The sequence below is a fragment of the Mustelus asterias genome, chromosome 5, assembly GCF_964213995.1.
Source record: "Mustelus asterias chromosome 5, sMusAst1.hap1.1, whole genome shotgun sequence".
NCBI classification, from domain to species: domain Eukaryota; kingdom Metazoa; phylum Chordata; class Chondrichthyes; order Carcharhiniformes; family Triakidae; genus Mustelus; species Mustelus asterias.
Window position 1 is genome coordinate 131,903,209 of NC_135805.1, and position 19,873 is coordinate 131,923,081.

Sequence of the window (19,873 nt, forward strand, 5' to 3'; positions counted from 1 at the left end):
TCTCCTCGTGTCTGCGTGGGTTTCCTCTGGGTGCTCCGGTTTCCTCCCGCAGACCAAAGATGTGCGGGTGAGGTTGATTGGCCATGCTAAAAATTGCCCCTTAGTGTCCTGGGATGCGTAGGTTAAAGGGATTAGCGGGTAAAATATGTAGGGATATGGGGGTAGGGCCTGGGTGGGATTCTGGTCAGTGCAGACTCGATGGGCTGAATGGCCTCTTTCTGTACTGTAGGGTTTCTATGAACAGGTACTGGAGGGGATACAAGGGGAGGTGAAGAGGGTAAAGCTGGGTGTGGAGAGCGTCTATGTAGAATCTGACATTGAGGCAACATGTAGATGAGAAATAGGAATGGGACAAAGATAGACCCTTACAGGACACCAGAGGTAACAGTGAAGGTATGGGAAGAGAAGCCTTTTCAGGATTATACTTCATGACCTCATAAGGTGTCCATCAAAGTCATTGCTCAATCTGACATTGGGCTTCTCGAAGTAGAGGAGATTACATTGCTATACTTAAGCGGACAAAGTACAAATAATTAGCTGTTCCATCCAAAAGAGTATGGGATCATGGGAAGGAGGAGGTGGTGGGCAAATACCCCCGAATTATATCAGGGCTTAAAGGAGTAAATTGTGAGGCAGGGTTGCATAAATTTTGGGTTGGGCAAGATTTACCAACATCCCAGCTGCGTGTTTCCGGCTGGCGGGAGGTGGCACGTTGTTTACTAGTGGCGGAATTCTCTGCTCCCTTCGCTGTCAATGGGAATACTGGACAATCCCTCTGGCATAAAAGGCCAGCGAATTCCGGCCAATGTCTGCATTCCCTTGAGTTTAAGTTTCAGTTTATTGATTAGTATCACAAGAAAGCTTACATTAACACTGCAATTAAGTTACTGTGAAAATCCCCTAGTCGCCACACTCCGGCACCTGTCCGGGTATACTAAAGGAGAATTTCACATGGCCAGTGCACCTAACCCTGTCGAGAATTGAACCCGGGTCCCTGGCGCTGTGAGGCAGCAGTGCTAACAACTGTGCCACCAGTTTAGATGGTTGAGGGCCAATCTAAATTAAGTGCTAAAAGTGAGCAAGTGGTTTGATAGGGTAGATGCAGAAAAACAAATTCTCCTGGCAGGAGAATACAGAACAAGAGAGCACAATCTTCAATTCAGTGAGCGAACATTCAGAAGTGAGATCAGGGAGCAGAATTTTCATTTCAAAGGGCGGTGTTACCCGGGAACCCGCTCCCTCAAATGTCAGCGGATGCTGGGCATTCATTGGAAGTTTCAGAACTAAGGTCGATAGATTCTTCTTTGGTAAGGGCACCGAGGGAAATTGGTCAAAAGCAAGTGAATGGATTTACAGTACAGATCAACCATGATCTAATTGCATGTCAGAATAATGTCAATGTCAATAACCTTCTGTTCCTATTAGCTAAATGATTGACCCAATAAACTTTATCCCTCTGTAGTATAATTCAGCTGGGCCTGAGCTGCCTAATCTATTAAAAGGACCAAACAGACACAGACTCAATCTACTCCTGATCATTCTTTTGGGCTAATAATTCCAATATTTTAAATTAAGACAAACAAATAACTCAGGAAATTGGGAACTGAGTCCTAAAATAATTGAATTATTAGATGATTTGAACTGAGAAACTTTCAATTAAGAGTTGACAGCCCATCACACAGATGTGACCACATTAATGTTGCACATTCGCCTTGATGATTCTATCTGTAAATCTGTCATGTATTTTGTGTAGTGAGTCATACAAAAACAGAGAGAGGTCCCACTTGACCTCAGTTAGGTTAGTCATTGACAGCACGATTGAGCTCAGTGTTTGCAGGGTAGGAAAAAAAAGAAAATTGTATCAATTCAGCCTGATGTTACCACCAACCGAATGGAAAAAGAACAGAGTCAGGGAGTTTTACATGGGACCTTTGGCCGATCATGTCTGTACCAGCCATCAAGCACCTATCTATTTTAATCCCTTTTTCCAGCACTTGGTCTGTAGCCTTGTATGCTCTGGTGTTTCAAATGCTCATCTAAATGCTTCTTCAATGTTGTGAGGGTTCCCGCCTCTACTATCCTTTCAAGTTTAAAGTTTATTTTATTAGTGTCACAGGTGTGCTTACATTAACACTGCAATGAAGTTACTGTGAAAATCCCCTAGTCACCACACTCCGGCACCTGTTTGGATACACTGAGGGAGAATTTAGCAGGGCCAATGCACCTAACCAGTACACCTTTCGGACTGTGAAAAGAAACCGGAGCACCCGGAGGAAACCCATGCAGACACGGGGAGAATGTGCAGACTCCGCACAAGTTGGGAATGGAACCCGAGTCCCTGGTGCTATGAGGCAGCAGTGCTAACCACTGTGCTGCCCAGCAGTGCATTCCAGATATCCACCTCCCTCTGAGTGAAAAAGCTTTTTTTAAAAATCTCCTCTAAATCCCCTGCCATTTACTTTAAATCAATGCCCCAAAGCGAGGTATATCCCAGGCCAAGAAATGTTAATTGACGATCTTTCATCTCCACATAGAGGCTGAATGGAAGGCTACTGTAACATTTTAAACATACATAAGCCTCACCATCATAAATACTTCATTTATTGAATTTAATGCTTAATGTCTATGAAAACATGCAACGTTTTAAAGTATGGAGATCCCCAGGTACTTCGAAAGGCTACACTGCACTTAGTCAACTTGAACTCCGTTACAATCAGCCCCAAGCTAGTGCTCCAACAACCAGGACATGTTACATGACTCAAGCTGGGTCATCAGTCCCAGAGGTCCAAGTGAAAAATGAGTGAATGGGTATATATGGCTGTATGGGCATAGAGTCACATCTTCAAAGGCCACAGTCACACAATACATGTGCAAATATAATGATTCTTCTCTGCATTAAAACAAGATAATATTTGTGAAAGTACAGTAAGTGCAGTGCAACAATTGAGACAAGAATCATTTAATATCAATTTAAAAGCAATCGGGGTTGGATGAAATGAACTGTTTCAGCCACTTTTCCAATAACAGCTAACTTCATATTCCTAAGCAGAGATGTAAAACTTGGGTTAGTTAGCACTGAATGCTCTTGTCAAGAGAGATGTGAAAGGACTATGATTCGGTTTGCAACAATCTACACCAGGCATAGATTTAAATGCAGAATTGCGAAATACCCAATAGATTTCCCAAGTTTTTGTCTTTTGCCTTTTTGAATTTATATTATGTTTGCATGGGGTTTCTTGCGTTTCCATTCTGAACTGTTAAATTTTATTTTTCTCAAATACTGGGCTCCTAATTTCATTGGAGGACTGTTTTATTCCCTGAAAGCTTCCTCTATAAAGTATTTATGAAACATTTATTTTGCTGAGTTCAGTTTCATCATTCAACATCAATTTCTTCCGAAAGGCTTGCAATCCCAAGCTATTTACTTCTTCCAGTTTAGAAACGATGAGATGTTATCTTATACAGTCAGATCTCCACATCACCACCCTTCTTGAATCACAAAGGATTTTTCCCTTTGATTTGGAGGCTATTGAATTCCTTGATTTGTTTGTTTCTCCCCACTTCTCTTTCTCCCCAGGATTACATCTTTTGCCATCAACGGGTGATTCAGTCAACTGTACCCAGAAATGAAATTTACCCTCCAAAAGACCATAAGACCTGGGAGCAGAATTAGGCCACTCGGCCCATCGAGTCTGCTCCGCCATTCAATCATGGCTGATAGTTTTCTCATCTCCATTCTCCTGCCTTTTCCCCATAATCCCTGATCCCCTTATTAATCAAAACCTATCTATCTCTGCCTTAAAGACACTCAATGACCTGGCGTCCACAGCCTTCTGTGGCAAAGAGATCCACAAATTCACCACTCTCTGGCTGAAGAAATTCCTCCTCATCTCTGTTTTAAAGGATCATCCCTTTAGCCTGAGGTTGTGCCCTCTGCTTCTAGTTTTTCCTAGCAGTGGAAACATCCTCTCCACACCCACTCTATCCAGGCCTTGCAGTATCCTGTAAGTTTCAATAAGATCCCCCCTCATCCTTCTAAACTCCAACGAGTACAGGCCCAGAGTCCTCAACCGTTCCTCATACGACAAGCTCTGTCTCCTTTGCCACCCACACGTGAGAAGGTAGCACCCGCAAACAAATGTCTAAGGTTAGGAGTTGAGGGCTGGGATGCTCCAGTTTTGTCTACCCCACCACTGCCAGCAAGAACAGAGAATTTGGCGCTCAGCCAAAACTCCTTTCACTGCAGCGGGACTGTAGAATCCCAGCCATGGGAGAGGTTGGATATTTCGGCCTGAGTTGTTGATTGTTGATGTTCTGAATTACTGTGTACCCTCGCACATCTCTGGAAAGTTGAAGCTTATGGCCGCAATGTTAGCACCGTTCCCGCTGGCAGGATTTTCCCTTCCCGCTGCTGTGAACAAAGATTGGGCTGGGGACCAAGTTCTCTGACCTCGCTGCAGCGGGTGGCGTGAATGGCCAGTGAGATCGCGCCAGTGGGTGGGACTTTCGGGCCGTGTTCGCCTCCTCAAAGCCGGAAGATCCCGCCCGCCTACTGCCCGCTATGATTCCCGTGGCGGGTAGAATGAGAAAATTCGGCCCTGTGACCGGAATCTTACTGCCTTGCCTGCCCCGAATTCAATGTTGGTCTTGGGCAGGATTTTATGAGCCTCGTCCAAGCAAGGACGTAAAATCCCAGTATATGTCTCTGGCCGTTACAAGTTGGACAAAATATTTGTTCTTCAGTCCACCCATTCTCCAGGACCCGTGAACATTCCCTTGGCAGTACAGTTTCTGGGGAAAGCACGTGAAGCGTGTCATCAGGGTAGGAGGTACAGCATGCAGTCTCCTGTTTTAACGTCAGGATCTTCATCATTGGTTTCTTTCCCATCTGCAACTTTGCTCCTCTCATCGCCGCAGGTACAGGATAAATCCACTAGCTTTCACAGCCTGTTTCAGTGGTAGTCAGGTAGACAGGCAGTCGGCTTTCAGACATCCTGCTAATTACTCTGGCCAATTTGGACACCTGCATTTCCTTATCGTGTTCCCACGGGTCTGAAATGCCGACTCCAGTCATTGCCAAGTGATGAAGCTGCAAAATATATATTAGGAGCTCCCAGAAATTAAAAGTTGTGCTTGTGTGGTGAGATGCAAGCTCGCTGTGATAGAGAACCACATTGGGAGCAAGTGAACTGGGAAAAATCCAACATGAGTATTAACATACAATGGCCTAAGGTACAATTTGAGCTTTTGCACTTGTATCAAAAACAAAGTATCCCAATAGTTGATCACCGCACTAATCACTGCCAAGGAAGAACTGATACCAGATCTTTTTAAGGACTTAACTTGAATCAACCCTGAGGAGTCAATGGCAGTGGGTGGCACAGTGCTTAGCACTGCTGCCTCACAGTGCCAGGGACTCGGGTTCGATTCCCGGCTCGGGTCACTCTCTGTGCGCAGTCTGCATGTTTTCCCTGTGTCTGTGTGGGATTCCTCCGGGTGCTCCGGCTTCCTCCCACAGTCCGAAAGATATGCTGGTTAGGTGGATTGGCCATGCTAAATTCTCCCTCAGTGTACCTGAACAGGTGCCGGAGTGTGGCGACTGGGGGATTTTCACAGGAACTTCATTGCAGTGTTAAGGTAAGCCTACTTGTGACACTAATCAATAAACCTAAACTTAAACTCAAGGGAATGTAGACGATGGCTGGAATTCGCTGACCTTTTATGCCAGAGGGATTGTCCAATGTTCCCATTGACAGCAGCGGGACCAGAGAATCCCGCCACGAGCAAACATGGCGCCACCTCCTGCCAGCGGGAAAGCACGCAACTGGGATGCCAGTAAATCTCGCCCAATTATTGCAGTGTTAATGTAAGCCTACTTGTGACATTAATAAATAAACTTAAAACTTTAAACAACAAGCCCTTGGAGTCAAGTGTGCACCAACACCACACAGACATTAAAAGCATTTTTAGCTTTTAACTGAAACTAAACTCTTGCACATCAAGGCCAGGTGATAATTGATCCATCCAGTTCAATAATATGGAACTCCCCTTGGGCGTGTCAAGTAGCATCATCCTGGTGCCACTTGACAAAATATAAAACCGAAATATCCCCCTGGAGAAGCATTAGAAGGCTTCCAAAGCATAACAAAAGTGTCGGAAAACTTGTTTTTACCTTCTGCCCCAAGCATGAGGAAAGTTATTCCACCTCCGCTTCAAGGTTTGATGGAGTGTTGCACTGTCAGAGCTGTTGTCTTCCAGATGAAGGATGAGATTCTCCAACCTCCCAGCCGCATGTTTACCACCGGCGGGAGGTGGTGGGTGTTTGCTTGGGAATTCCCATTGACGTAGCCCCATGCCGGAGTCTGCACATACTCCCCGTGTCTGCGTGGATTTCTTCTAATGCTCCAGTTTCCTCCCACACTACAAAGGTGAGCAGATATGGTTGATTGGCCGTGCTAAAATTGTCCCTTAGTGTCAGGGTAAATTAGCAAGTTAAATACGTGGGGTTACGGAGATAGGGCCTGGGTGGGATTGTTGTCAATGCAGGCTTGATGGGCTGAATAGCCTATTTCTGCACTGTAGGGATTCTATTCCGTAGCAGAAGTTACGTTTGTTCGCTTTAGTCCAGGCTTGGAGGGGCTAGCGAACTGCAAAGCATCTCTGTCGATGACCCATATTTGATGTTGTATTCTGACAGGATGCTCCTCCAGAATTGCAGTGTAATTTTGATCAGGAAATTATTGTCCATCAGTTTATTCAGCACTAGTCAGAATTGGGTTGTTTTATCTGAGATGTAAATGCTATATAAAATAGTTTAGTCAGCCTTCTGGTTATCTATGATGTTAAAACCATGGTGCAAACTTGTTAAGTAAGTGACCAAGCAATCTTTGTATATTTACTCAAGATTTCTTTGACAGATTCATTCTGACAGCCAGTGTTCTGGGATAGATGTAGATGCTTGCCCTTCCTAATTTGATGTGGGGATGTCGGCGTTGGACTGGGGTGGGGCACTGTAAGAAGTCTCTCAACACCAGGTCAAAGTCCAACAGGTTTATTTGGAATCACCAGCTTTTGGAGCGCTGCTCCTTTATCAGTGAGTGAGACTGAGTGAGACTCACCTGATGAAGGAGTAGCGCTCCGAAAGCTCGTGATTCCAAATAAACCTGTTGGACTTTGACCTGGTGTTGTGAGACTTCTTACTGTGGCCACTTCCTAACTTGGTTCTTTGTGTACTTATAAGACTTTATAAGGCTCTGGTGAGACAACATTTGGAATATTGTGAACAATTTTGGGCCCCATTATCTAAGGAAGGATGTACTGGCCTTGGAGAGGGTCCAGAGGAGGTTCACGAGAATGATCCCAGGAATAAAAAGCTTGACATATGAGGAGTGTTTAAGGACTCTGGGTCTGTCCTCGAGTTTAGAAGGACGAGGGGGGACTTGATTGAAATTACAGAGCATTGAAAAACCCAGATAGAGTGGACATGGCGAAGATGTTGCCATTAGTGGGAGAGACTAGGATCCTAGAGCACAGTCTCAGAGTAAAGGGATGACCCTTTAGAACAGAGATGGGCAGGAATGTCTTTAGCCAGAGGGTGGTGAATCTGTGGAATTCATTGCCACAGAAGGCTACAGAGGCCAGGTCATTGAGTGTATATAAAACAGAGATAGATAGGTTCTTGATTGGTAAGAGGATCAAAGGTTACGGGGAAAAGGCAGGAGGATGTGTTGAGAAACCTATCAGCCATGATTGAATGGCGGAGCAGCCTCGATGGGCTGAATGGCCTAATTCTGCTCCTATATCTTATGGTCGTCTACTTCCTCTATTAGTTTCCATTCCCAGAAGCAGGTTGATTTAACATTTTATTCATTGTTTTCAAATCCCTTCAAACCCTCGGCATTCCCTATTCCCGTAACCTGCTCTAGCATTTGGAGATTCCTTCTATTCGTGAGCATCCCTGATTGTCTTCACGCACCATTGGCAGCTGTGCCTTCCCTCCACCTTTGTACCTCTTCGTGTTTGAAGTGCTCCTGTGTAACCTACCTCTTTGACCAAGCCTGTGGTCACCCTCTCTTGATATTTCCTTGCGTGGCTCAGTGTTGACCTTTAATTGATTGATTGAGCGCCTGTGATGCAGCACCTCAGGGAGGTTTGCTGTGTTAAAGATGCTGTATAAATGCAAGCTGTTGTTTAAAGGTTGTGGACTGAAGAGGGAACATTGATTACATACTGGTTGAGCCTTCAATCCTCTAGTGTACAGCGATCCTGCCTATCCATTTTCACAGGACACTTCAGAGAAATCAGACGAGTTTTTCTGGCCGTATCATGGTGGGACCTGTCGCAAGAGACACAGTGGCCCAACCAAACGTCCACTGACGTTCGACGGGACCAGACAATCCCAATGGCGCTTGTGGCCAGAAAGTTCCACCCATGGTATTGAAGGTTACTTCTCACGATTGACAAATTTGAGAATAGATTGTACAAACAAACTGGCACAGATTGCGTTCAATTCTGGTCGCCTCAGGAAGGAGACTTTGGAGAGGATGCAGAAGAGGTTTACCAGAATGCTGCCTGGATTAGAGTATATGAGCAATAAGGAGAGGCTGGACAAACTAGGGTTATTTTCTCCGGGGCGGCAGAGACTGAGGGGAGACCTGCTAGACTAGGGCCGGACTGTGGCTCAGTGGTTAGCACTGCTGTCTCACGGTGTCAGGGATCCGGGTTCGATTCCCAACTTGGGTCACTGTCTGTATGGAGTTTGCACATTCTCCCCGTGTCTGCATGGGTTCCCTCCAGGTGCTCCAGTTTCCTCTCTTGGTCTGGAAGATGTGCTGGTTAGGTGCGTTGGCATGTTAAATTCTCACTCGGTGTACCCGAATAGGTGCTGGAATGTGGCAACCAGGAGATTTTCACAGAAACTTCATTGCAGTGTTGATGTAAGCCTACTTGTGACACTAATAAATAAACTTTAAAAAAAACCCAGAAGTCTATAAAATTATGAGAGGCATACGTAAGGTTGACAGTCAGAATCTTTTTCTCAGAGCTGAAATGTCTAATACAAGGGGGCATGTACTTAGGGGGAGAGGGGGAAAGTTCAAAGGAGATGCAAGGGGCTAGTTTTTTACACAGAGAGTGGTAGGTGTTTGCAACATGCTGCCAGGGGTGGTGGTGCAGGCAAATATGATAGGGGCATTTAAGGGGCTTTTAGATAAACACATGAATGTGCAAGGAATAGAGGGATATGGGCCAAGGGCAGGCAAAGGGATTTGTTTAACTTAGCATCATGTTCAGCACAGCATCGTGGGCCGAAGCGCTTGTTCCTGTACTGTACTGTTCTATGTTCTAATAACCAGGACATTGGGAGAAGGGACTATGCAGCATTGCCTTGCTATAAAGCATGATAATGTTTTGTCATGTGCATGCTCAGCACCATGACTGTACTAGTACACTATACCATACTGTATTGTGCAGCAGTGGTGTAATGGTATTGTAACTCGACTGGTAATCCAGAGATCCAGGATAATGCTGTGGTGTTCAAATCCCACCATGCCAGAAGGATAAAATTTGAATTAAATTAAAATAATCTGGAATTAATGGGCTATAATTTTATTCGGCTATTAATAGGCTATGACCATGGTTCCACTAGTGGGAGAGACTAGAATTCGAGAGCACAACCTCAGAGTGAAGGGACACTCCTTTAAAACTGAGATGAGGAGGAATTTCTTCAGCCGGAGGGTGGTGAATCTGTGGAACTCATTGCCACAGAGGGCTGTGGAGGCCAGGTCATTGTGTGTCTTTAAGACAGAGATAGATAGGTTGTTGGTCAATAAGGGGATCAAGGGTTACGGGGAGAAGGCAAGAGAATGAGGATGAGAACCAATTCGGCCATGATTAAATGGCAGAGCAGATTCGATGGACCAAATGGACTAATTCTGCTCCTATATCTTATAGCCTTATGAAACCTTTGTCAATTGTTGTAAAACTCATCTGGCTCGCTTCTGTCCTTTGGGGAAGGAAATCCGCCGTCCTTACCCAGTCTGGCCTATATGTTTATTTATGAGTGTCACAAGTAGGCTTACATTAACACTGTGACTCCAAACTCACAGCAATGTGGTTGACTCTTAAATGCCCTTTGAAATGGCTTGGCAAACCGTTCAGTTCAAGGGCAATTAGGGATGGGCAATAAACGCAGGTCCAGCCATGCGACATCCCCTGGACAAATAAAAAAATGACTACTATAATAACATAGTTCTAGAAACAATAGCAACAGAACTCATGACCAAAGCTGCAGCAAGGTTTCCCACTAAAAGGAGGATTATTTCCGCAGCAGCATGCAGTGAGTGGAGGATGGTTGCGCACAAATTATGTGTATGTGATCAATCCCAGTCACTTACAACAGGGAAGTCTTGGCAGGGAAATCAGCTGAACTTCTCCATTCTGACTGGGGAAAGTCGTGTCACCAAATGCAACCTTAACTGTTATTTCAAACACAAATCTCGAGAGTATTGCACCTCAATCAGCATCACGCTCAGCTTGTCCCATTCTTATAACTTTCCCCATATGGATCCAGATTAGATTGGTGAAGGAAGCTGATAGATGCTAAATTGCAGCATTTACAATGAAAAGCATTCATGCAGTTAAGCCTTTGTCCCTTCAAACTGCTCAGTAGTAGTGTGGCGCTTATACTTTGACGGATTAAATGCTGAGATCGGCATATATAGAATTGTCACAGTATGACAGGAGGCCATTCTGTCCATCATGCTTTGGTAGCACTTTGAAAGAGTGGTGGTGCTCAACTCGCATTCCTGCCATTTGTTCCTCATTCTTGGGTATCTGTCCAACTCCCTTTTGGACGTTCTTTGTAGCATCAGCTTGCACCAACTTCTCAGGTGGAGCGTTCGAGATCACTGAGTGAAAATATTTCTCCTATCTCCGATGCTGACCATTGCCCTCGGTGCACAGCTTGAGATGCAATATAAAGGTAGACCACCCCCTGAAAGGGACTGCCCAGCTACTGAACATTTTCGGATTGCTTGCACGTTGTTTTTTAAGTTAAAAACAAAATTAGCGGAAATGGTATTTATCACAAAGTGTTAAGATTAATACCTACTATGTACGCATTTATCACTGATCTGTCAGAGCCGTCATTCTATTTTAAGAGGAAGCATATGCTTAGCGCGGTCTTGTAATTTAATGCATTAATTAGAGTAAACTCACAATGATAATAAGATAATTAACTTCAAATTTACTAATTAACTGTTTACTCTTTGAAAACATTCAATTACACAAGCCATCAAACCTCAAATTGTAAGTACTAACTTTACCAATATGTTCAATCCACTCAGGACCATGCTAACACCACCTACACACATGCAGAGAATTCAACTTCATTTCATTTTTTTTTAGTTCTTTTCTCCATTGGAATTACGGGCAGCACAGTGGCTAGCACTGCAGCCTCACAGCGCCAGGGACCCGGGTTCGATTCCGGGCTTGGGTCACTGTCTGTGTGAAGTCTGCACGTTATCCCTGTATCTGTGTGGGTTTCAACCAGATGCTCCGGTTCCCTCCCACAGACTGAAAGACGTGCTAATTAGGTGCACTGGCCATGCTAAATTCTCCCTCATTGTATCCAAAAAGGCACCAGAGTGTGGCGACTAGGGGATTTTCACAGTAACTTCATTGCAGTGTTAATGTAAGCCTGCTTGTGACACTAACAGATAAACTTTATATTTGATCACCTGCATGAACATTCCACTACTGAGGGTAGTGTCCTAGGCCCAACCATCTTCAGCTGTTTTATCAATGACCTTCCTTACATCATAATAGAGGTTTCCAGCATGGAAACAGACCCTTTGGCCCAACTTGTCCATGCCATCCCTTTTCTTTAAAGTCCTAAGCCACTCCCAATTGCCTGCATGTGGTCCATAGTCCTCTATACCCATCTTACCCATGTAACTGTCTAAATGCTTTTTAAAAGACAAAATTGTACCCGCCTCTACTACTACCTCTGGCAACTTGTTCAGACACTCACCACCCTCTGTGAAAAAAATTGCTCCTCTCAACCCTTCTGTATCTCTCCCCTCTCATATTAAACCTGTGCCCTCTAGTTTTAGACTCCCCTACCTTTGGGAAAAGATATTGACTATCTAGCTGATCTGTGCCCCTCATTATTTTATAGACCTCTATAAGATCACCCCTCAGCCTTCTACACTCCAGAGAAAAAAGTCTCAGTTTATCCAGCTTCTCCTTATAATGCAAACCATCAAGTTCTGGTAGCATCCTAGTAAATCTTTTCTGCACTCTTTCTAGGTTAATAATATATTTTCTATAATAGGGTGACCAGAACAGTACACAGTATTCCAAGTGTGGCCTTACCAATGTCTTGTACAACTTCAACAAGATGTCCCAACTCCTGTAGTCATTGTTCTGACCAATGAAACCAAGCATGCTGAATGCCTTCTTCACCACTCTGTCCACCTGTGACTCCACTTTCAAGGAGCTATGAAGCTGTATCCCTAGATCTCTTTGTTCTGTAAGTATCCGCAGTGTCCTTACATTAACTGAGTAAGTTCTGCCCTGGTTCAATCTACCAAAATGCATCACCTCGCATTTATCTAAATTAAACTCCATCTGCCATTTATCAGCCCACTGGCCCAATTGATCAAGATCCCGTTGCAGTCCGGGATAGCCTTCTTTACTGTCCACTATGCCACCAATCTTGGTTTCATCTGCAAACTTACTAACCATGCCTCCTATATTCTCATCCAAATCATTAATATAAATGACAAATAACAGTGGACCCAGCACTGATCTCTGAGGCACACCACTGGTCACAGGCCTCCAGTTTGAAAAACAACCCTCTACAACCACCCTCTGGCTTCTGTCAAGAAGCCAATTTTGTATCCATTTAGCTACCTCATCTTGGATCCCGTGAGATTTAACCTTATGCAACAACCTACCATGCAGTACCTTGTCAAAGGCCTTGCTAAAGTCCATCTCGACAACATCAACTGCACTGCCCTCATCTACCTTCTTGGTTACCCCTTCAAAAAACTCAATCAAATTTGTGAGACAATATTTTCCACTCACAAAGCCATGCTGACTGTCCCTAATCAATCCTTGCGTCTCTAAATGCCTGTAGATCCTGTCTCTCAAAATACCTTCCAACAACTTACCCACCACAGATGTGAGGCTCACTGGCCTATAGTTCCCAGGCTTTTCCCTACAGCCCTTTTTAAACAAAGGCACATTTGCCACCCTCCAATCTTCAGGCAACTCACCTGTGGCAATCGATGATTCAAATATCTCTGCTAGGGGACCCGCAATTTCCTCCCTAGACTCCCACAATGTCCTGGGATACACTTCATCAGGTCCGGGGATTTATCTACCTTGATGCGCTTTAAGACTTCGAGCACCTCCTCCTTTGTAATATGTACACTCCTCAAAACATCACTATTTATTTCCCCAAGTTCCCTAACATCCATGTTTTTCTCAACAGTAAATACTGATGAGAAATATTCATTTAGGATCTCACCCATCTCATGTGGATCTGCACATAGATGACCTTGTTGATCCTTAAGAGGCCCGACTCTCTCCCTTGTTACTCTAAGCTCAGAAGTGGGGATGTTCACTGATGACTGCACAATGTTCAGCACCATTTGCGACTCCTCAACTATTTAAAAAGTAGTCCATGCCCAAATGCACCAAGATCTGTAAAATATCCACATTTGGGTGAAGTGGCAAATAACATTCACACCTCACAAGGGCCAGGCAATGATTTAACCATCTCTTCTTGATTCATAATGCCATTACCATCACTGAATTCCCCACCACTGGGATGCCATTGACCAGAAACTGAACAGCACCAGCTATATAGATGTTATGGCAACAAGAGCAGGTGAGAGGCTGGGAATGTGGTGTCTAACTCACCCCCTGACTCCCCAAAGCTTGACTCCACCTACAAGGCACAATTCCGGAGTGTGATTGACATATCTTGGAAAGAGTGGGAACCACCAACGGAATAACTAAAGAACTATTTATTAACAAGAATGTCTATATACAGAGAGTGATGCTACCGATTACTTCGACTCCAGTCTCCAGACTGTCTGGGAGAGCCAGCACTCAGCCCCAGGATTCGCTTGCTTCAGGCCAACTGGCCGAAATGGGCCACGTGACTCTCTGCAACCGCGTCCCTTAAAGGGGCTCACTACTACATCCCTCCCCCTTTAAGTCCATTATTAACTCAGACCAACTCAAGTTAAACTATTTACAACATAACACCATAAAGTATTTCTTTAACACAATCTATTATGAAGTCATTCTGTCATGGGACTTCCTCTCCCTCGGGGAGTGACGCAGCTTAGCAGGAGGTTCCTCATCAGCAGAGGTAGATTCTATTTGACTTTAAGAAATCGGACTTCCAACTTGTAAAGGTGCATCAGTGCAGGCTCACTGAGTGCAGCACTGAGGGACTGTTGCCTGTCAGAGGTGCCACATTTTGGATGGAACATCAAAGCGAGGCCCCATTTGTCTGCCTCGGCAGATGTAAAAGACCCCATGGTTCTATTTTGAAAGACCTGATGTCCCAGCCGATATTTATCCTTCGATCAACATCGCAAAAAACTTCACAGTGAGAGGATTTGAGTACCGGAATGCTGCAATTGTGTAGGGCATTGATGAGGCCACACTTGGAATATTGTGTGCGGTTTTGGTGTCCTTATCTGAGAAAGGATGTTCTTGCTATAGACAGTGCAGAGAAGGTTTACCAGGCTGATTAAGGAGAATCCTAAGGCATTCTATTCATACGTTAGGAACAAAAGAGTTGTCAGGGAGAAAATCGGACCTCTCAGGGACAAAGGAGGGGAATTATGCTTAGAACCCAAGGGAATAGGGGAGATCCTAAATGAATACTTTGCATCGGTATTCACGAAGGAGAGGGGCGTGTTAACCGGGAGTGTCTCGGAGGGAGGTGTTGACCCGTTAGAGAAAATCTCCATTACAAGAGAGGAAGTGTTAGGTTTTTTAGGGAACATTAAAACTGACAAAGCCCCAGGGCCTGATGGCATCTATCCTCGACTGCTCAGGGAGGCGAGAGGTGAAATTGCTGGGCCTCTGACGGAAATCTTTGTCGCTTCTTTGGACACGGGTGAGGTCCCTGAGGATTGGAGGATAGCGAATGTGGTCCCGTTGTTTAAGAAGGGTAGCAGGGATAACCCAGGAAATTATAGGCCGGTGAGCTTGACGTCCGTGGTAGGGAAGTTGTTGGAGAGGATTCTTAGAGACAGGATGTATGTGCGTTTAGAACGGAACAATCTCATTAGTGACAGACAGCATGGTTTTGTAAGAGGGAGGTCGTGCCTTACAAATTTGGTGGAGTTTTTTGAGGAAGTGACAAAAACGGTTGATGAAGGAAGGGCCGTGGATGTCGTCTATATGGATTTCAGTAAGGCATTTGACAAAGTCCCACATGGCAGGTTGGTTAAGAAGGTTAAGGCTCATGGGATACAAGGAGAAGTGGCTAGATGGGTGGAGAACTGGCTTGGCCATAGGAGACAGAGGGTAGTGGTCGAAGGGTCTTTTTCCGGCTGGAGGTCTGTGACCAGTGGTGTTCCGCAGGGCTCTGTACTGGGGCCTCTGCTATTTGTGATATATATAAATGATTTGGAAGAAGGTGTAACTGGTGTAATCAGCAAGTTTGCGGATGACACGAAGATGGCTGGAATTGCGGATAGCGAAGAGCATTGTCGGGCAATACAGCAGGATATAGATAGGCTGGAAAATTGGGCGGAGAGGTGGCAGATGGAATTTAATCCGGATAAATGCGAAGTGATGCATTTTGGAAGAAATAATGTAGGGAGGAGTTATACAATAAATGGCAGAGTCATCAGGAGTATAGAAACACAGAGGGACCTAGGTGTGCAAGTCCACAAATCCTTGAAGGTGGCAACACAGGTGGAGAAGGTGGTGAAGAAGGCATATGGTATGCTTGCCTTTATAGGACGGGGTATAGAGTATAAAAGCTGGAGTCTGATGATGCAGCTGTATAGAACGTTGGTTAGGCCACATTTGGAGTACTGCGTCCAGTTCTGGTCGCCGCACTACCAGAAGGACGTGGAGGCATTGGAGAGAGTGCAGAGAAGGTTTACCAGGATGTTGCCTGGTATGGAGGGTCTTAGCTATGAGGAGAGATTGGGTAGACTGGGGTTGTTCTCCTTGGAAAGACGGAGAATGAGGGGAGATCTAATAGAGGTATACAAGATTATGAAGGGTATAGATAGGGTGAACAGTGGGAAGCTTTTTCCCAGGTCGGAGGTGACGATCACGAGGGGTCACGGGCTCAAGCTGAGAGGGGCGAAGTATAACTCAGACATCAGAGGGACGTTTTTTACACAGAGGGTGGTGGGGGCCTGGAATGCGCTGCCAAATAGGTTGGTGGAGGCAGGCACGCTGACATTGTTTAAGACTTACCTGGATAGTCACATGAGCAGCCTGGGAATGGAGGGATACAAACGATTGGTCTAGTTGGACCAAGGAGCGGCACAGGCTTGGAGGGCCGAAGGGCCTGTTTCCTGTGCTGTACTGTTCTTTGTTCTTTGTTCTTTGATTCCTGGGATGGCAGGTCTCTCATATGAGTTTAGAAGAGTTAGAGGGGATCTCATAGAAAATTATAAAATTCTAGCAGGGTAGATTCAGAAAGAATGGTCTCAATGGTGGGGGAGTCCAGAACTAGGAGTCATAGTTTGAGGATAAGGGGCAAACTTTTCAGAACTGAGGTGAGGAGAAATTTCTTCACCCAGAGAGTGGTGAATGTGTGGAATTCACTACCACAGAAAGTAGTTGAGGCCAAAACGTTGCGGGTTTCAAGAAGAAATTAGATATAGCTCTTGGGGGGAAAGGGGTCAAGGGATATGGGATATCGGACTAAATGAGTTGCTCCTGCAAAAAGCCAGCATGGACATGACAGGCTGAATGGCCTCTTTCTGTACCCTAACCATTCTGTAAGGATCTGGCTCGGCCTTTTCTGATGAGAGTTTAGAGTCAACCTTATGTGGATCAGCAGTCACATACAGGCCAGGCCAGATAATGCCAACAGATTTCCTTCCTTAAAGGACATTAAGGAGCCAAATATGTACTTGCAGTAATCTGGCAATGTTTTGGTTACCCTCACTGAGACTAGCTCTGCTGCTGTATCCCAAAAAGGAGGAAGAGAAGGAAGAATGTGCAGAGCTATGAGGAGAAGGCAGGTGACTGGCACTAGGTGAATGGCTCATTCAGAGAGCCAGTGCAGGCATGATGGGCAGAATAGCCTCCTTTTGTGCGGTAATGATTCTATGAACCCACAACCTTGAGGATCTTAGTACCATACGCTAATTATTTGAGCCAACCAAGCCTTATCACAGTGTTTCATTAAGAAATATACTGTTGTGTGCTGATAACAGGTTAATTTACATCCTCGATAGCCCAACATCCTTTCAGTCATTGTCTCGCTATTTTCCTTTCTTGCTTGTAGCTACGTTCTATTAAGCTGTTTATATAATAAGAGGTTTGCCTTAAATAGATAGCGTTCATCTTAATTCATCCCAAATATCAATATTTAAAACATTAAAGTGTATAATGTGACAGCAAGAATGGTAGAATGCCAGCTATATGGACTTTGGTCTTTCCCCATCCAGCCATTCCTATCTCCTGACTACTGTCGAGCAGCATGGTGGCACAATGGTTAACACTGCTGCCTCAGAGCGCCAGGGACCCAGGTTCAGTTCCCGGCTTGAGTCACTGTCTGTGCGGACTCTGCATGTTTTCCTCGTGTCTGCGTGAGTTTCCTCCCCACAGTATGAAAGACGTGCCGGTTCGATGCATTGGCCATGCTAAATTCACCCTCAGTGTACCTGAACAGGCGCTGGAGTGTGGCAACTAGGGGATTTTCACAGTAACTTCACTGCAGTGTTAATGTAAGCCCACTTGTGACACTAATAAATAAACTTAAACTTTAAACAAATGTCCCCCCATTCAAATGACACTGTCATTTTCTTATTATGAGATTGAAATAAAACACCAATGATTTTAATGTCTTTTTGGAGAAGGCAGTGACTATGAAAATATCAAATCACTGGGGAAGCAGAATGAGCTACTGTTTGTCAGAACGTTAATTTACAAGGACAAGCTATCCCAGAGAGAACAGAGCCCCTTTTGAGGTTTTAATTCTAACTGGTGATTCTCTGACCCACAGTCCTGCACAAAGATATCGGGAGCTGCCGAGCAGCCACCATAACGGGAACGATGTCCAGGATTTCTTTGAATGACGATGACGAGGGCAAAGGGATCAACCCCGAAGGCATGAATTTTGCATCCCTCCCAGGAAATATCATCTCCAAAGTTTTGATACAACAGCCGCCGACTATGCACGTTCCGATTGGGATGAACGAGTTAACGGAGCAGTGTCTAAAGAAGGAGAACAGTGAACTGCGGCGGACAGTTTATTTATGCACTGACGACAATCTGAGAGCAGGGGATGCTGAGCTGACCCAAACTCAAGAAAGAATGATGGAGAGTGACTACATTGTAATGCCACGAGGCTCAGCAAATGTCCAGCCCATCATTAAGGATGAAAGCAAATTAAATATCAGCATGGAAGGCATGCCACATGATAGGTTAATGCATTTTAAGGTTAATCCTGAATTTAATACAAGCGCGTCTGTGATGGATCACATCAGTTTTAATTTAGATCAACATCTCACAACGCAAGAACACAAACAGAACATTCCCTTTGAGCCTCGATCTGCCGTAAAGAACTTCATTGTTTCTGAACTTGATGAAAATAACACTGCACTATCAAGAAGTGAAACAGGCTCGACAGTATCCATGAGTTCGTTAGAGGTTAGTAGGTTTGCCTCAAGATCATGCAGAATGTACTCTAGATGCATATACTGGGGTGGATTATCTGTCCGCAGACTGAGAGTTTTTTTGTTGTTTATTCTGTCTCTCTGTTAATTTATAAGGTGCATTTTATTCTGTTCAGGCTGCAGGAGAACAGAAACTTCTCCACCACCTTACTTACTTACATAATTCTTGTCAGTATTAACACACAAAGTTTCAGGTCCATCTGTTCCCAATGCTGACCTTTACCAGCTGGTTTAATACAGGAATTTATTATCTCCATTATCAACGTGTTGACATCTTCCCTGAAGCAGCAGATGAGGAATGTTCTCCAAATCCATTAAAGATTGGTTATGAATGCCTCCTGCGAAGTGGCACAGTAGGGGCGGCATGGTGGCACTGTGGTTAGCACTGTTGTCTCACAGCTCCAGGGATCTGGGTTCGATTCCTGGCTTGGGTTGTTGTCTGTATGGAGCTTGCACGTTCTCCCCATGTCTGCATGGGTTTCCTCCAGGTGCTCCACTTTCCTCCCACGGTCCAAAGATGTGCGGGTTAGGTTGATTGGCCATGCTTAATTGCCCCTTAGTGTCCCGGGATGTGTATGTTAGAGGGATTAGCAGGGTAAATATGTGGGGTTTCGGGATAGGGCCTGGGTGAGATTGTTGTCGGTGCAGGCTCAATGGGCCGAATGGCCTCCTTCGGCACTGTAGAGATTGTGTGTGTCCAACTGAAATTCTTCAATTATAATTTGACTAGCAGGGCATTAATAGGTTTTGGGCTGAAGTTGTCGGATATCCAGGAGGACTGACACCTTGCATCTTCCAGCATTCTCAGGTCGGTGCAAAGGTCAAATATCAGGGTCCCAAATGTAAGTGTGCGGTTTTCTATAGGCCTTGTAAGATTGGGGTTTCTGTCCAGCCCAGCTTCAACAAGACCATCAGCACAGTAAAAGTCAGGTCCAGGACTTCATGGCCAGGAGGATTCCCTGGCTCTCCTC

General features: G+C 44.9%; 1 protein-coding gene across 1 annotated transcript in view; it reads left to right on the plus strand.

Moving 5' to 3' along the window:
• adgrb3 (adhesion G protein-coupled receptor B3) overlaps nucleotides 1-19,220 on the plus strand; it is an 840,122-nt gene extending 820,902 nt beyond the window's left edge. The window contains exons 29-30 of the mRNA XM_078213595.1: nucleotides 18,230-18,876; nucleotides 19,143-19,220. Of these exons, the coding sequence (XP_078069721.1) occupies nucleotides 18,230-18,876; nucleotides 19,143-19,220 (725 nt within the window). The remainder of the gene's footprint in view (nucleotides 1-18,229; nucleotides 18,877-19,142) is intronic.
• The last annotated feature ends 653 nt before the right edge of the window (nucleotides 19,221-19,873 follow it).